The following is a 17,611-nucleotide window of genomic DNA, read 5'->3' as shown; positions in this document are numbered from 1 at the left end:
AGCTAACTGGATGCATCCTCTAAGTTTGAGGTGTGAAGTCTGAAATTTGGTCTCCTGCATCTCTATGGTAATCTGTTATTGGATTTTTGATGATGATCAGGCATACATAAATTAACAATGAACAAGAAAATGTAAAAATGTCTAGTGAATATTAAGAGTTAAGTGCAGAATCAATCAAGAGCAAATAAGCAGTTTTAGACATTGATTTTCACATTTGAATTTTCATTGTATCTCACAATAGAAATTGTTATACACATCATAGTCTTATTGCCTGCACTTCCATATTTTTTAGATTAAACTGAGCAGTTTAGCTTTTTAAAGTTTTTTTGGCCAAAAGATCTGATCACCCTCCCATGTTACTCTTGAGTTTCCAAAGGCACAAGTGAGATTTTATTCAAAACCAAATTTTAATTTTGGCTTAAACAAAAATGTACATTGTCTGATCTCCACCAAATCTGTGCTGTGTGTTAATGGGGTCAAGTATAACATTGTGGTTTAATTCACTTCCTCCTGTCAGGCTGATATTCTGAGATGTCATTTAATATATTGTATTATTCTCGAAGACACTTATCAAATAAAATTATAATCAAAATTAATTTTTGCTCTGCTCACTTGCAGGATATATTATATCTGTTATGGGAAAGGCTCAGTACAGTGTGAGTACCGATCAGGACCTATTATCTGATTGGATAGATAGTGGTGGGAAACAGTGGACAGGGAGCTGTTGTAGTCTGCTCAATAGTCTGGAGCAGACAATGCAGTAATAACAATAATAAATACTGGATCAATGGCAAGTGCAGGACTCAAATTGAGGTGGTCATGCATAACAATCCAAAACCAACACACTACCCACTATGTTATGAACAAAAGGAGGTAACTTTGTGTCAACTAGGTAACTTTCAATTCTATGATTCACATATTTTATTTATTTCAACCACAATACTTCAAGATCAGTGCCCCAAATTCTGTGTTGTAAGAGTGATTATGTTGGGACTGCATTACTTAATCTGGATTAAAGTTATAAGTAACCATGCATTTCATAATCACCTGCTGTTCGCCAAATCATATCAGGGCAGATGCAGAAACGAAGAGATGTTTATCTTCACGACTTCACGATTTCACAGTACTCATATGGTTAGATCTTGGTTTTCGATGCTGTGGTTGTCTGTGTTAAAATGCTGAAGGCATGCATACAGGAAGATAAGCAGAGTTCAAGACGCGCTGAGAGAAGGCACCTAGAGTGGAACCAGGCACTGAGCTGTAGGTAAAGAACATCCACATCTGGGTAAGCGTCTTTCTTTTGATGTATTGATTAGATGGAATTTTGAACTTTCTGTTAAAAATAAATATTCACACACCCTCACATCCAGCACACTCACTCTTCAAACAGTTGCCATCTGGTCGACGCTACAGAGCCCTGATCACCAGAACGACCAGACATAGGAACAGTTTCTTCCCACAGGCAATCCATCTGATGAACACTTGACATACACAGAACAACTCTATTCTTACATTATTTACACAAACTTATTTATATTTCAATTTTCACATTTATATTTCAATTTGCTGTACATACAACTGTCTTTATTATATATGTGTTCATGTCTTATCATTGCCATTCTGTTTACACTGTGGAGCTCCTGTACTTCAACAAATTCCTCGTATGTGAATCCTTTCTGTCTGGGTTTGACTGCTTCCATGTTTATAGTAATTATGACAAATGATCTACGATTTTGAGTTTTCTTTGATAAATCATAATTAGCAATTAAGGATGGAAATGGAGCAAGACAATGTTGAGACAATCAAAGGTACATGCCGCATTTAGCCATGTATTTATGCATGTTTGCTAATGCTTTCAAAGGATTATTTAATGCAGCATAGAAATGCTTTAGGAAATATTATATAGGTGTGTGTTGTAGGTACATGCAAGGTTTTGAGGCAGTTTGCCTGCAGATGCTGAATTTGTCACTGAACTTACACAACTGCACAACTAGTCTTCAGCTAGCTTCCACGGAATGATTTTTATTGCATATTTGCCTTCTAGTCACTTCCTGATAGTTATGTTCACAGTTTGGTATGTTCACAGTACCAAAAGATTGCCACTCATCATTACATTATACTGTTTTTAGCAGCAGACAGGTAACTTATAACAGAAAAGGGATATATTCAATGCTTTATATAAAAAAATAGAATGGAAAGTAATAACCTGGTGTCATCTTAAACAGTGCTTTATCTTAAAAATAAAATATGCTTCTGGGTAATAAATAGAATGCTATGAAATGATAATGCCATATTATTAGGGTAAAGCAGCTGACGGTTTGTTTTTCTTTTCTGATGTATTGAAGGTGATTTGTGTGTGCCACGTAGAGATAAGAAGCATGGCAGGAAATAAGATTGAAGACCCAACTCTGCCGACTGAGCAGCACGAGCCTGGTAGGATTGGCATCATCATCCAGCTAACAGGCACAAAAGGTGAATGGGACAGTCTCAAAGATGGTGATCTTTCAGTCACACTTGACAGGAATAACCAGAATTTCCTCCAGCCCAAGCCATCCTCCAATGAAAAGCAGACAGATAAAGACAAAGACTGGGATCTCCACTCTCCAGTGTTTCATGTTCCTGTGTCCCCATCTTCACCAAGCTCTCTTGGGGCCTGCTCATCCTCCAGGCGGGGTTTCCTTTCCCCCTCTCATCAGCCTCTGGCTAGCCTGGTAAAGTCTCTTTCCACAGAGCTGGAATTAAAATGCACTTCATCACTCAAGCCCAGACCTTTCATCAGCTTGGTGAAGTCCATCTCCACTGAGCTTTCTCGCAGCAATCCTGAGGTGTCCCAATCCAAGTCAGACTCTAAGCTCAGCCTGAACCTGTGGACCCAGCTGACACAAACTAAAGGCCATATTGGAGCCTCTCACACTGCTCCTCCATCTCCTGTTGATCTTTCACCAACTGATGCTAAAACAAGCTTTTTTAAAATGGAGCTAGAAGACACTTGTCGTAAGCTTACTGAGGCCATGCACGAGCCTCTCAGTGTGTTCAGTAAGATCATGCGTGAGGACAGCACGGGCAAGCTTAAGCACCAAAAGAGCACAGGTTCCATTGATTCTTTCTACTCTAAAGAGTCTGGAAGTTCAAGTGGTGAACTTTCAGAGACTGAGAGTCCTAGGACAAGCTATAAATTAGAATGTGGGGGACTGGCCATGTCTACTCAGCCTGTGAGGCTCAATAGGAAATGCATTCACTGCAGAAAATACCATTTCCATGGTAAACTCAACAAATTGGGAGCTGAAGAGCCCTTTGTGATCTTCAAACATGAAGATGGTATAAATTTGACAAATAAAAGTGATCTGGCAGTCACGCATGCATCAGAGCAGCCCTGTTCCCAAGTCCCGGGGATGGGTCTCAGCTGCGTTGCTGTTTTATCATACTGCTTTTTCATCTTGCCTGTGTCCCCTTATTGGTCTGGAATGATTTTTGGCTTGGCATTTGGCTTCATGCTGGGGCTCCACCTTATTCAATTAGAATTGACCAGACATCACTATTCTCTTCACTCAGAAAGGTTTAATCAGACCACACATGACTGTATTCATGGTGAGAGCAAAATCAACACACTTAAGGTAATCTATTAAAATGCATGTTCCTTTTAATTTAGTACTAATGTTGTAGTACAAATAAAGTGTGTACAACATAATTTCTCAATTGTTCTTTGAATGGTTATTGATGTGTTTATCACATTCTTGGAATCAGACCTCTGAAAAGGAAAGCCCAATGTTTCACTTTGTCAAAGGAGACAAAAGATTAGAAACCCTGTATATTAAATTAAATTGGCATCTTTTTAACATGTCTGCCTTTACTGATAGAATTGTTTCGAAGTCTGGCTGTCACCAAATCTGCTTAACCTATTTCTATTAAACGATAATTTATAAACATATTGAGATATCTGAAACAATGTAGGGAATTCAACAATAGTAACACCATAACACCAATTTTTAAAAATTATTTATTTATTTATTTATTTATTTTTACATAAAAGATGGACAAAAAATTGTTTTGCATTTCAGGGCTGGATTAATGAGATGTATTCCTATGATCCAGAAACATACCACCCTTCTCTTATGCACTCTGTGTATGCGACACTGGAGGGGCCATGTATTCAGTTAGACTATCCCTGCAGCAACAATCCCCAGTGGGCCACCTTTAATGAGCTATGTTATGATCAAAGCTTCACCCACTCTCGTAGGTTTCGCCTGGACGGCAGCAAGGTCTGTGCTACGCATTGAACTCAATACTACTACAGCATTTTTTCTTATTGTGTCTCTTGTTTTATTTGCACATTGTTTTACACACAAAAACATGAAGAAGGTTCTTTTTGCAATAGGTATTCCTGTTGCCCCCTACCCTGGCACAGAAGAGACTGTGGAACAGAAAGTATCCCATATGCATCACTGCAGCAAGTTCAGAGGAAATTACAGAGGATCAACAGGATGCACATTTTAATGAGAAATCATTCCTTTCACTATCTAAAGCCAATCGCAGCAGCACACTCTACCTCTTTGCCAGAACAGGCAGGGAGAAAGAGCAGTGGTTCCATCACCTTCGTGCAGCATCCTTGTACAGAAATGATGGCCAGAATCAATCTGGTAAGTGTCTCTTATGCTTCAAGTTATAAAACAAAATAAATGAATGCTATATTTTTTCAAATGACTGATACAATCCTGTTAATTATACTAGTAATTTTCCCCACAAATAGATATCCCGGTATCACAAGAGGTAAAATCTTCTAAATAAGTGCAGGTTTCTGGAAGCACTGAAAATATCTCATCTATGTCTAGCTATGACTACACACCACCTACATGACTGATCTAATCTCTTCAGTTCAAGGAACATCTTCATTTTGCTTCTGCCATAACAGCAGGCAAACCGAAAAAGATCCAATTAAAGCCGGCATGCTGCATTTGAACACAGTTAAGAAACTATTATGCCAATACAACCAAAGAAATCAGTGAATTGTGAATTGCTAATATACAGCATTCATTTTATCATGCTTATATTTTTTGTTAGAGCAGTAAAAGTGTAAAAGAATGTGCCTGACCTTTCATGAACTGTCATTAAAATTTTCTTTCTTTCTTTTTGTTTTAATTTCTTGTTATTTTTGTTTTATTTAGAATGCATTTCATCACGGCGAAGGAATGCAGCCTGTCTGGATTAATGCCCTGATTGGTTGTATCTTCTAGGATTTTCTCTGTGAGAAGCACTGGTCTGATCAAGTTGCCCACAATATTCAGTGCAAGCTGAGCAAAATAAGAGTAAGCCACAAATATCACCAAAAAAAGATTCACATCAAAATAAATCAGTATATTATGAATGAGAGCAAGGAATGAATCGTTGTCTTTCAAAAAAGTCAGTTGTGTTAATCATTTCCTCCTCCACAGTTGCCTTGTTTCATGTTTGAACTGACTGTAACTGAGCATTCTATGGTTGATGGTCGATGCCTGAGGTGTGTAAGCAAGCCTCAACAGATATTCTTACAAGAACAGAATAGATGTTATTTTTTAAGTGTCTGTGCATATGTCTCTGCAGGCTGAATGGAACATTATTATGCTGGTGAAATAGAGTTGTACTGTTCTGCACACCACAATTCAGTGCTGCCACAAACCGCTGCTATTAAGTTTTTAAAACCACACAGACCACATGACAAGCAAATGGGTTTAAGAATCCATCAGAAATGACACATTATCACATCTTATAAAATGCATAAGGGGCATATTTCTTGCCACTGGAGCTGTTGCATGTGATGGGTTCTTTGCCATGAGGTGCCATGTTGAACTTACCCGTGACCAGTATGAGCTAGTGAGCGAAATAACACCAAATTTAACACACCTGCTCCCCATTTACACCTGAGACCTTGTAACACTAACAAGTCACATGACACTGGGGAGATAAAAAGGCTAATTGGGCACAATTTGGACATTTTCACTTAGGGGTGTACTCACTTTTGTTGCCAGCAGTATAGACATTAATGGCTTTGTGGTGAGTTATTTTGAGGGGATGGCAAATTGAAACTGTTATACAAGCTGTACAATCACTACTTTACATTGTAGCACAGTGTCATTTCTTCAGTGTTGTCACATAAATAGGTCTAATAAAATATTTACAAAAATGTGAGGGGTGTACTCACTTCTGTGAGATACTGTATGCTACCCAGAACCCCTCTTATTGTTTACAGTCCTCTTATTTTGCTCAAATGCTCAATTACAGAATGTATGCTGGTCAGAACTATTTTGTATATCTTTCCTCCAGTGTTTTGTATTGTCTGTTTTTTGTCTCACACTGTTTGCACTAGGCACTTTATGTGACTAGGACAACTTAATTTAAGTCATTTGCCCTGTGTTGTTTCATGTAGCACTTTGTTTTTATGTAGTAGCATAGACCTGGAGAAAAAATGTTTTATTTCACTATGTACTGCATCAGCTATAAAGTATATGGTTGAAGTAACAATAAAAGCTTCTTGCTTTGAAGTGACTCAAGTCAATTGAAGTCACCCCTGATAGGTCAAAAAAAGTGTGTAATGTGTAGTGTTGTGGCACTATTTGTATCTGTGTAGTGCTCCAGATATCCATTTCTGTATTTAGATTTACTATAAACCTGTAGTTTGTGTGTCTTCAATCAAATATAATCCCTATAAATACTGGAAAAAACTCCAGCAATGTCAACAAGGTCTGTGACTCCTAGCTCTGCCATTTCCCTGTAATATTTTTTAATACATTGATTTTGGTGCTCAGGTGTTTCTAAACTTTGTGTGATTTGTGTTTATGCATATCAGTGTTAAAGTCAATCTCTGTTTGAAGATGTCCAGATCTGTTCTCTGAGAAAGAGACTAGAATATTCTCTGTGAAAAAGAATGGCCTGTGAGACTATCTGTGTGTCTGACTTTTGCTGCTCCCTGCCTGATTATCTGCAGTTGTTATGTAATTCTTCGCATCACAGTCCTGCTGTTCTAATCACATTTCATCCCACTTACAGATCTCTCACACTCATTATCATGCGATTTGGGCCTCATAATCTGCTGTAATAGTTTGTCATAGTCTGTGTGATCCGAATCCTTTAATGCTCTCAACCAAGACCCTGATTATGACCCATTTTACCAATTTTATTTTTTTATTTATCCATGACGTATAGATTGTTTTGGGGAAAAATATAGTATATATTTAATATAAAAAATATAACTATAAAAAATATATTTTTATGCTGTTGTTTCATATATACAAACAAATAATTCAAGTCTTTAAAATCTCATATTATCGTTTAGTTATTTATTTTAATTTCAGTAAATATAGTAAGTATCATGTAGTGACATGTGTGAGGAATGGGCTTAAAGCATATGAGAAAAAGCTATAAACAAATCTGTGTATGTGTATAAAATCCATTGCAGGTTATCACTGTATTAAGTTTCTCTATATTAGGTCTGTGGCTCCAGTTGAATACTGAGTATACAGGAGTCCTGCAGATGAGATTAGAGACAAAAATTAAGCTGTCAAAACTGGACAAAGAAGAAGCACCTAAAGTGCTCCTGAAAGTGATGCAGACCTACCATGTAAGGTTAGTTTGTGCTGAACACCTTTAATGATGCAGTTTGTTATATTATCCATTCATGTTATTCATATTGTTTCAAAAATTTCTTGAAGCAACTATGATTTGCAATATGACGATACAATGGATCTCTGGGTTCTTGATTTCAGGGTATAGTTTACATTTTTTTTAAATAGTTTTTTCTGACCCAGAAATTACCTAGTCAAAACTAAAAATACTTTCTCAGTGCTGTTCTTTCCACATGGGAAATGAAGGCTTGTTGAATTCAATGTAATTGCAGTTTGTCTAGCAGATAGCAGAGAGTTTTTAAGATGTTTTTTACCTATAATCACCTAATAATAATAATAGAAAATATTATTGTCTGGCTTTCTGGACCAATCTCATGTACTGGCTGACATTGATGAGGTATCCTCAAGTGCAGGATCATCTGATGAAGATTAAGTTCCATCCACCAAGCCTCAGAAAACTCGGGTAGAGAGGGACACTAGTTCTGGTGCTGAGAAGTGACTGATACATCCAAAAAATATTCTTTAATGCACGGAAGGCAGTTAGCTTTTTACATTGTGATGCATAGATTATATCTTTAAACTGCTTTCAAATCTAGATTTAGTCTAGATCCGTGTCAAAGCTGTTTTTAATCTTTTTTGTCTAATGCTTAATACCGTCCAGCTGTCGAACATCTCTAACTTCTCCTCTTTCCAGCAGTTTATCTAAAGGCAGGAGTGGATTTTGAGAGTTGTCGACAAAATTGCTAAATCCATATACTTCCAGAAGGCTACAGAAAATGAGTACATCAAAAAGAAGATTGAGGAAATGTCAAACATGCCTCTGCTGCTCATTGTTGAGGTTAAAGACCTTATTGGAGAACTTGTCAATTTTCCACCTCCCCTACGGAGAGAATATGGTACAGTCCATGCTCACAAACACTTCTTTTACATTACATTACATTCTTTGGTAATCTTAAATATCTGATCATAAAATAATCTTACAATCCTCTAATTTTATTTGTCCTGACAGCGCATGATTGGTAAAATGTTTAATGGAAGAGCTTTTTTTTGCCTCTAAAGGTACAGTTTCTGTGTGCCTCCAAAGCGTGACATACAAGTTTATCCCAACGTGGGGATGGGAAGTGACTTTCTGTCATGTCACTGAATGGATTGAGAAAAAACTTGAAGATGAGTTTCAGGTTAAACATTTACTATATTCTGTTTTTTGTATATCATGTATTTACAGTTTTTAATATCTTGCACACACTTCATTGTAAAGTTTTTCTGTAACTGTGTTACAGAAAGTGTTTGTGTTTCCAAACATGTATGATATTTTTTCTCCAATAATGCACTCAGCTTTCGAGAGCCAACCAGAGCATCTGACACATCCATCACACTTTTCTGCTCTGGGCTCCAGTGAGACCTGGATCCTGAACCATTCTTTTCCTGCAGAATAGTGCCTCTTTGTGGCCATTTTTGAACCAATTTTTTTAACCACCGTGCATTTGGTAGGTGTATTCAGTAATAAAAATAAAATACAGTATAAAAGCAATAGTGCAGAATTAAATATGTTTATATTCTGTTGTAACTCACTGCAAGCAGAACATGGGTTCACTGTTTAATGTGCTTCCCATATGAACTCATATGTTTTTGGTTTTAATAAATGTGATCTCTCCAGTACTGAAGACTGCACTATGAAATAAATCGATTATATGCAATGACATTATTACTTATGTACATTATGGACTTTTTGATTTGGTATGCTATTTACAGTAGAAGACATCAAAGATGGAATAGATTTGAAAAACTCTAGTTTTTCTAGTTTCTCAGTTTTCCTCCCATTTGGTCATGCTCAACACAATATACCTAGTTTCTGTTGACTTCACATTCTTCAATACATATTAGTGTAGCAGTATTGCTTGGTAAATGCAACCCAGATGTTAGAGTTTACTCATTTAGTGATAAAACCACACAGACCATGTGACAAGCAATTGGGTTTTAGAATCCATCAGAAATTACACATTATCACATCTTATAAAACACATAAGGGCTTAAGGGCTTTCTTAAGAGCTGCTGCTGCAGGAGCTATTGAATGTGATGGGCCTTTGGCTGTCTCTGAAGCTTCTTCCTGTGCTGGTTCCCTCAGCAGGACTTTCCTCCTCCTGTCCTTCTTCCAGGTTCTCTCTGAGCTCCAGGCTTTCGCAGATCAGGTTGATCTGTTGAGTCATGTTGGCCATACGGCTTTGCATGCGTTGCATTTTCCTGCGCAGTGCAGAGGCAATGGTTCGCTGTGTCTGTCGCTGGGTCTCATAGCGCTCCTGCAGCTCTCTATAGCAGTTGTGCTCGGCCTCTGTAGAACGGTTCAGGAGCGTGCCACAACCCATCGGGCACAGCTGCTTCCAGTAGCTGCAGACCTGAGCATGTGCCTGGGCTTCTTTTCTCAGTGTCCTAGTTCCACAGCCCTGTTGTGGGCACAGCAGCCACTCGAATGGACATGTGGAGCTGTGGAGGTACTGCTCTGAGAGAGGGAAGGTGGCTGTGCAACCCTGCTGCTCGTTTCGGCACTGAGAATAATAACATGTGATCAAAATTCTTTGGCTGAGATTATCATTATACTTTCCCCAGCATTCAGAGCAAGGTTTTTCTTACCTTGATTGGTAAACGGCCAATGGATTTACTGAGCTTGAACATAATAAATATAAGGCGCTGGCTGACAGGCTTCCTGCAGCATGGGCATGTTTCCTGTCTGGATTGATTTAGTACAAACATTTTAGCATATCCACATGGAAACATTACATCTCAACTGCAAATTACATTTATATTATTCATACCTCCGCATCCACAGCAAAATGCACTTCTTGCAAAAGATATGGTTACATGCCACACGCACAGGGCAGCGTAGAACCCCTTTGCATATGATACAGATAAGGTCATGGTCTGGGGGGTCTACAAAAAGCTCCACTTCATAGCCACCACTCTGATATGAAACATAACCAGCCAAACACCATTAGTTGGAGTGGGACTTAAAATCATGGAAAGGGTTTAATCTCAGTGCTATTCATTCTAGAAAAACTAAATCCATATAATCAATTCTAAATCTCATTGAAAATTTATAATCAAATAAATGTAATTTTAACATTTGACATTGTCACAAAGCGTTTTTTACAGAAATATAAAAATTCTGGAGATAAATATATATTAGTAACCCTAATTGTACTTCTAACAAAATCTTGAATAATTTTTAAATGCAAAACACAGTAAACAAGCACATCCGGACTCACCATATTTCACTGTGTTAAAGATTCACAGCTGTTAGTGAACTGATACATCCTAAACAGTTCTGTATTTCATCAAGTCCAAGCAGATGCTACAGTACCATCCATCAAAACACAGCTTAACCATGACATCTGACACCTGATGATTCAGAAATCTATTACCTAATTCTATTTTATTTTTCTTTTACTTTCTAGCATAGGGTGTTATAAATATCAGGTGCTAACCACACTTGTCTAGAAGCAACAGAGGCCAATTTTAGAACCATCCAGGTTTTACTTAGTGGACAAAAGCAGAGCTGTGGAAACTACTGAGCTTTCAATGGCTTGTGTGCTCCAAATGACTACAAACTCTATTCTCTTGACACTGTTGTGTCTGAATGGCCAGTGGAACACAGTGGTGTTTTCTGCAGGTTGACTCATGTGGATATGCTGTATGATAGTAACCTCTTTCATATTCTTGCTATTTAATAAAATATTGCCAAGGTTATTCTATAGCATTAACATAGTTTCTGCATCAAACAACACCTTTTTCTTTCTTAAAACAAAGGTGTTGTTTGAGGCAGGCAGGATTGTTTAGCCTGTAGATTTTTCCAGATGTTTGGACAGCAGATGGCGATGTAACATTGTTCCTATCTATTTTGGATCCCATCATGTACATTGAACCATACACATTAGACAACACATGCATTAATTTTGTTGATTTTAGGACATAGTTTTAATGATTTATTGCAGTTTCATTCCATTCATTTCCATTAATTATAAAAGTAAAAACAGACCCAACATTCTTTATCTATAGATGGCAAACTGGCAGTTGTTCATTTAAAGTTATTACTTTTACGGTTCTCAAGGTTATTTAATGGTTTCCTGTTTAAGAATAGAGGAAGAAACCATAACACTACACACAAAGTAAATGCACAAAGAAATGGCTTTTATTTTTTGACTTGCTTTATATAACATAGATGCCCTTAATCCAGAGCAAATTACTTGCTTTATAAATATGTCAGTTGTTTGTCATTGATTTAAGACAGTTAATGACTCACTTGTTCAGACATCTAGGGCAAGCCTATTCCACCATCCAGGAGCCAGAACAGAGAAGAGCCTTCCTTGTAACTTGAGAGAGGGTATGTCTGGCCAAACAATGTTAAAGGATTAGAGAGAATGTTCTCAATTTTATCTTTGTAGGAAATCATCAGTGTTTTAAATCTGATCTGAAACTCAAAGCCAGTAGAGGGAGAGTAGCAATAGGGTGGTATGTGAGAAATTGGGAAGGTTGAAGACAAGTCATGCACTTGCATTCTGGATCAGTTGCACAAGTTGGATTGCGTGCAGAAGCAGAAGGGTAGTTAAGCATGTGACAAGGCCTTTTTGGCAGTGTTAAGGTTTGTTACTGAAGCAAACTGTTAATATTCTACCTCCTGTACATGAAATAATTCACATTTAATGTTTTTTTGGACCGTTTGATCAGTGGACAACCAATATTACATGCACTTAACATAAAACAATAAATTAAAAATGGATTTTAAAATAAGATCAAAACATACACACAGTAACAAAGAAAGCAGTACTATATATGTACTATACACTGTCTATTACTGGAGCTCAATATTTGTAGGGGGAATAGAATGTATTTTTTTGTCTCCTATGATCAACCAACACAAAAGATGATGACTCTCTCATTTTATTATTACTGCTGAAAGACAAAACACGATGAAAACACAATGAATGTCATAGCTGTACTTATATAATTAGCCAAGCTTCTTAAAAGTTAGGAAATACTTAATTAAATTCCAACATAATCCCATACTGTTGAACTAATGTAGTATTTTGGTCTTGCTTCACCCATTTAACTGCTGCTAACCTAAATATTGTATAAAATGTAAATAAGTTTGCATACAATACTTTAATGTCTGAAATGTAGACTGAATACATACATTTATTCACTTACAATATTCAAATATCTTCATAGGTGGACTGTGAATAATTTATTTACTTAGACAAACCTACATATTTGTTTGCTACACTAGATTCATCAATGTTTTGACAAGTGAAATGACATGACACACAAACCTTAAATAGAGGTCAAACAGAGGCTGACATACAAGGAACACGACAATGAAAATCAGATCCATTTCCTTGCATACAGCAGGTAATAGAATTTACAAAAAGACAAATAGTACTTCAGGAAATCGTACCTTGTTTATACCATTTCTTATAAAGTATACAGCTGATTGTTTAAGCTGATGGTGCAGTCATGTATTCAGAGAGATATACCAAGTTACAGATTCCTTTGTATGTTAACTTTTGTTACAGAGGAACCTAAGAAGCTTTAAAACTCTTTATGAATTACCTAATACCAAATGAACAAGCCATAGATGAATGTGGCAAGGAAAATACATGAGAAAATACTTTGAGATGAACTATACTCAAAAAAGGAACCACAGCACACATTCTATTCTGAGTGGTGCAAAATGTTAGAATGTAAACAATTACAGTATACAGTAGAACACAGGCATAAGGCTTTTTCATTTAGACAGGAGCCAATGTAACATGATTTGATATGGATTACAAACCCTTGGAAGACACAGTACAGCTTCAGGAAGAATACAGAATTTTTAAAAATTAATTACCAGCCTGCTTTCTGTCTGACACCTTGACAGCCCTATTGTACGACATGACATGTGACCGAAAAAAGGAAAGGAAAACATATTATTATTAAACCTATCTTAAGAATAGAACCTGTCTTACCAGTGGAAGTAATTAAATGGTGTTTTCATACTATGTTAGTATTTAAGCAACCATTCATTTCCCTTTAGAAATGAATGGTTAAACAGGACATTCGATGAATAGCATATAATCAGCTAGAGGAAAAATAATAGACATGATGGTATTCAAACATATTTACTGTACCAGACAGAAATAATAGTGTCATAGGTTAGCATGGGATCAGTCCAGAATCACCAAACATTTGTTAAAAAAAACATATGCTATTCTTTCTCAGGGCCTTAGTCTCCGTTCTATCAAATAGACGAGCTTGGGTTTCCAGGGCTGACTTTCTGGTGTAAGTGGTACAGCGGGTGAGAATTTCTTGGGTTTGTGGTCGAGGTGGCACCTGTGGGTAGAGTTTGGAAGGACTGCTCGTTTCAGAATTGGTAGGGCTTTGGATCTCCATACCCAGAGCACTGTCAGGACTGTCTGATTCTGTATCTATTTCTGACTGTCTTGGGTTCTCTTCCTCTTCATAGCCATTCAGACTCAGGCCCAGAGACACAGAGGAGCTGGAGCAGAATTCAGTGTCATCGCTTAAGCTGCTACTGCGGCTGTTGGATTCATCACGTTGGCCTGGAGCACTGTGGCCAGGTAGTTCGGATATCATCTCCATAGATTGGGACTTGCGGAAGTTAGACTTGTTGGTGGGGTAAGACAGCATGGTTGATAAAGTGGACAGGTTTAGGTTGGAGCTGTGCAACATTTTCCGCATGCTAAACAAAGGGTTTGTGTATGGCTGCAGGTATATAGAGGGCACATAACCTTCCTTTCCATTATATCTGTAAAAGCAAAGTAATATCACACAGCCAGAATCACCCACATCATAATAAAGAACATATAAATAAAACCTAAATTCCATTTAAAAAGGGATTTACTGTATATGTAATAATATATTGTATAATATAATTAATAATATCTGTTCTGCAGTAGCATACATTGTTAGAAAAAGGGTTCTCTGTGTACACTTATGAGCGTTTGTAGATCCTTTTAAACTAGAGTGCTTGAGTTTCCCTACCAAAGTGTTCCAAGATGGAGCCACTCCCATAGTGTAGCATTTGTATACAATAAACTATAGCTGATGCATTGATTTTATTAAGACATCCTTTTATCTATGTCAAGGTTAAATACAAACCTTACCTTAACCCTTAAATATTTATACTATATGGTTATCAGTAGTGGTTATACTGTAGTAGTAACTAATAGTAGTTATATTTTTGTGTGTTTTGGCACTTTGTTATACCACATCCTTATTCCACTTGTACAACATCAGCAAAAACAGACAGACTGAGTTACCTAACAAGCCACCAGCCATCGTCAGACTTCTGAATAACCTTCACCAGTGCTCCAATGTACACTGATAGCTCATCCATCTTGGTAGAGGTGTAGTTCCTAATAGCACAGTAAATAGTCACTGGGGACAAAAATGAAAAACTTTAAGATTAAAAGACTTCAAATCAATTTATACATGTTTACTTTTATCATTATCTCATCAACCTGTAACCTACTTTGACCACCTTCACTGTCAAACTCATCATCTCCCTCGTCTTCATCCTCACACAACTCCAAATAGGGAGCGGGAAACCAGGCTAAACGCTTCTCTTCATTCTCTACCAGCCACCATCCTGACGATTTCAAATGTAAATAAAACCATGGATAACTGCTCGATCGACAACATAATCCCTCAGTGTCATTGCATAGAAATAGGGTGAGACATACCTGCTTTATCTTTAATGAGAACTTCCAGCGTTTCATCCACTTTTACACTAAATGGTCTGTTTTTAGTGTCTTTGGTCTCATAAGGAGCTACACACCGATACAGTTTGGTGATATATGGCTGGGACACGTTCCCAACACTGAAACGCTTACTGCTCTGGTCAACTCTGTTAGGGTTATCTTCTGGTTGAAAAACCATAATGCTGAAAAAGAAAAAAATCCCAAACAGTATACAAATGTTTTTTTTTTACCCAGAGTGCTCCTTAGGTCAAAACATTTGTTAACTGCTCTATTATTCTTTCAAAAAGAAGACATTTGATATCATTACAAGACAACATTTTAACAACATTTTATCAATAGATAAAAAGAAGAAAAAAGATCAATAAACAAGAAAACTTGAGGTCTGGCCACAGAATCAATTAGATTTAATTGGTATACAAGAATAGTCCTCATTAATGTGCAATTATGTACTTTATATCATGTTTACAGGTACCCTCCAGTTACAAGTGACAAAGAAAGGCACAATTTATTACTTTTTTCCTGAGAGTATATTCCTATCTTCCTAATATATTCCTAACTCATACCGCAAGACAGTTACTATAAAGCTAGAGTAGAAATTAAGATACCTGTTTTGCACAAACTCTGGAAGCAGCTCTTCTGCGTTGGGAATAAAGAAATGAATGAGATCAGAGGATCGAGAGATATGTGGCTCACAGCACAGCAGCTTTGTGCAGTAGCACTCCAGAGCCTTTACACGCTGCACACACTGAGCTGGAGTCTTCCTCTGGAGGTTCAGCTTCATCAGGAAACCTGGCAGGAAAGTGTTTGGCACCTTCTTTAAAAATAAATTTGAATTTTTTCCATCACAAAATGAAAAAATTTAAGTGCTTTGAGAAGCTGCAGGTACCTCCGAATCTGGGCAGCACTCTGTTTTGCTGGCGAAATGAGTTTTCCATTTGAATTTTCTTCTTTAATTGCCTCTGTTGAAATGAATGGAAATAAATAAAAACAAAAAAGCAAACAAACAAAACAAACAAAAAACAAGCAAGCTTGAATGACTGAGCTGGCTGAATGTTTAACATGTTAGAGAGTGGGGTATAGAGGCATAGTAATCTGCATTAGATTGAAGTAATCTGTATTAGATTGAAGAAAAAAACTATTTATTTTACTTCAGTATTATACATATAAATAATATTTCATATAATATTTGCATACTTAATGAGCACTGCAAAAGCAGCATGGTGAACAGATATTCAGTAACAAAATAAATATAAACATGTTGGATCTCTTGATCCTCGTTGTAGAACATTAAGCAATCGTTTTACAAAGTACTGAAGTTTCAGTATCTGATTAATTTCTGCATCTTCTGATTCTTACATGAAGTTGCTTGAAGTCTCGGAGGGACCTGTATACAATCACGTCAGTCTCATCCGACCACATCACAGATGCCACGTACAACTAAAATACAAAACAGATAATAAATTAATTTATAATGTCAGTGCAATGCTTTCTAATCAGTATGTTAGGTCCTAGTAATCACAGAAAATTCTTACTTTGCTCTTGTCTTTATACATGATGCCGATTATTCGGATGTTCAGAGGATAGCGTTGGTCACTCATTGTGGTGTTAAAGCATAAATCCGAGCCCGTTACTGAGTGTTCACTCTAGTGACAGCTCTAAAGCACTCTCACATACTCCGGTATTCCTTTCTATTTCTACTCGCACCTGCACCAGCCAATCACATCACAGTGGGCGGTGCCAACGTGTCATTCACTCCACGCCCATAGGCCAATTCATTAAATAGAGCTACATATTTACATCAATCACAATTTCCACACATACACAATTAGGGGAGACCGGGGTTGGTTGTCACAATTTTTACTCATGCATGACTTGCTCATCTTCAAAAAATCTTTCAGCAGTAATTCCTACAGGAAATTAAAACTTGGGGACTTGGCTTTAAATGTGTATACTTTTTACTTTCAGAATGTATTGTTCTTTTTTTTTTTTTTTCATTCATTTTTTTCATTCATAGGATTTCAGTGATAAATTGGGATCTAAAAAGATAATGTGTAACCTTTTAGTTTTTTAAGCTAGAAACTGCAAATAAGTTTTAATATGAATACCACCCCTATGATAGTTGTCATCAATGCCTCTTATGTTTAAACAATGGGAAAAAAAAGTGGGTAATCAGTTACTTGAATTGTCTACTGTGTTGAGAGGTAAAATGAAATAATTTTAGTGCTAAAACCTCTTTATTATCAATTCATTATGTAAGTTGCC

The 17,611-nt window shown here is 36.9% G+C and overlaps 3 protein-coding genes across 3 annotated transcripts; 1 reads left to right on the top strand and 2 right to left on the bottom strand.

Moving 5' to 3' along the window:
- Positions 1 to 1,637: 1,637 nt before the first annotated feature.
- On the top strand, positions 1,638 to 9,092 carry tex2l (testis expressed 2, like). Its single transcript, XM_047817475.1, is given in 16 exon segments — positions 1,638 to 3,614; positions 4,059 to 4,259; positions 4,376 to 4,637; positions 4,748 to 4,839; positions 4,842 to 4,999; positions 5,059 to 5,062; positions 5,163 to 5,350; positions 6,846 to 6,905; positions 7,447 to 7,591; positions 7,936 to 8,090; positions 8,257 to 8,312; positions 8,315 to 8,470; positions 8,473 to 8,491; positions 8,655 to 8,711; positions 8,713 to 8,773; positions 8,876 to 9,092. Coding segments are annotated over 16 exon segments (3,006 nt in total). The 5' UTR covers positions 1,638 to 2,378; the 3' UTR covers positions 9,032 to 9,092.
- Positions 9,093 to 9,637: 545 nt separating this feature from the next.
- Positions 9,638 to 10,557, bottom strand: rnf151 (ring finger protein 151; the record flags this gene model as incomplete). The annotated part of the gene is made up of 3 exons (XM_027137758.2): positions 9,638 to 10,138; positions 10,224 to 10,320; positions 10,406 to 10,557. Coding segments are annotated over 3 exons (750 nt in total), but the record flags the coding sequence as incomplete, so codon positions are not given.
- Positions 10,558 to 12,524: 1,967 nt separating this feature from the next.
- Positions 12,525 to 17,052, bottom strand: noxo1b (NADPH oxidase organizer 1b). Its single transcript, XM_027137730.2, has 8 exons — positions 16,882 to 17,052; positions 16,706 to 16,786; positions 16,236 to 16,308; positions 15,955 to 16,138; positions 15,332 to 15,531; positions 15,121 to 15,237; positions 14,909 to 15,026; positions 12,525 to 14,394 (listed from the first exon to the last, which is right to left on the bottom strand). Exons 1-8 carry the CDS (start codon positions 16,945 to 16,947, stop codon positions 13,818 to 13,820), a joined length of 1,416 nt encoding a protein of 471 aa, XP_026993531.1. The 5' UTR covers positions 16,948 to 17,052; the 3' UTR covers positions 12,525 to 13,817.
- Positions 17,053 to 17,611: the final 559 nt, after the last annotated feature.

The sequence above is a fragment of the Tachysurus fulvidraco genome, chromosome 8 (assembly GCF_022655615.1).
Source record: "Tachysurus fulvidraco isolate hzauxx_2018 chromosome 8, HZAU_PFXX_2.0, whole genome shotgun sequence".
NCBI lineage: Eukaryota > Metazoa > Chordata > Actinopteri > Siluriformes > Bagridae > Tachysurus > Tachysurus fulvidraco.
The sequence above is the reverse complement of the archived record's forward strand: the minus strand, read 5'-3'. Positions and strand labels throughout refer to the sequence as shown.

Coding starts and splice junctions, on each gene's coding strand:
- noxo1b (XM_027137730.2), bottom strand. CDS start 16,947: ATGAGTGACCAACGCTATCCTCTGAACATCCGAATAATCGGCATCATG. Junction 16,787..16,881: donor TGTATAAAGACAAGAGCAAA/GTAAGAATTTTC, acceptor TTTGTATTTTAG/TTGTACGTGGCATCTGTGAT. Junction 16,139..16,235: donor AGTGCTGCCCAGATTCGGAG/GTACCTGCAGCT, acceptor CTTTCCTGCCAG/GTTTCCTGATGAAGCTGAAC.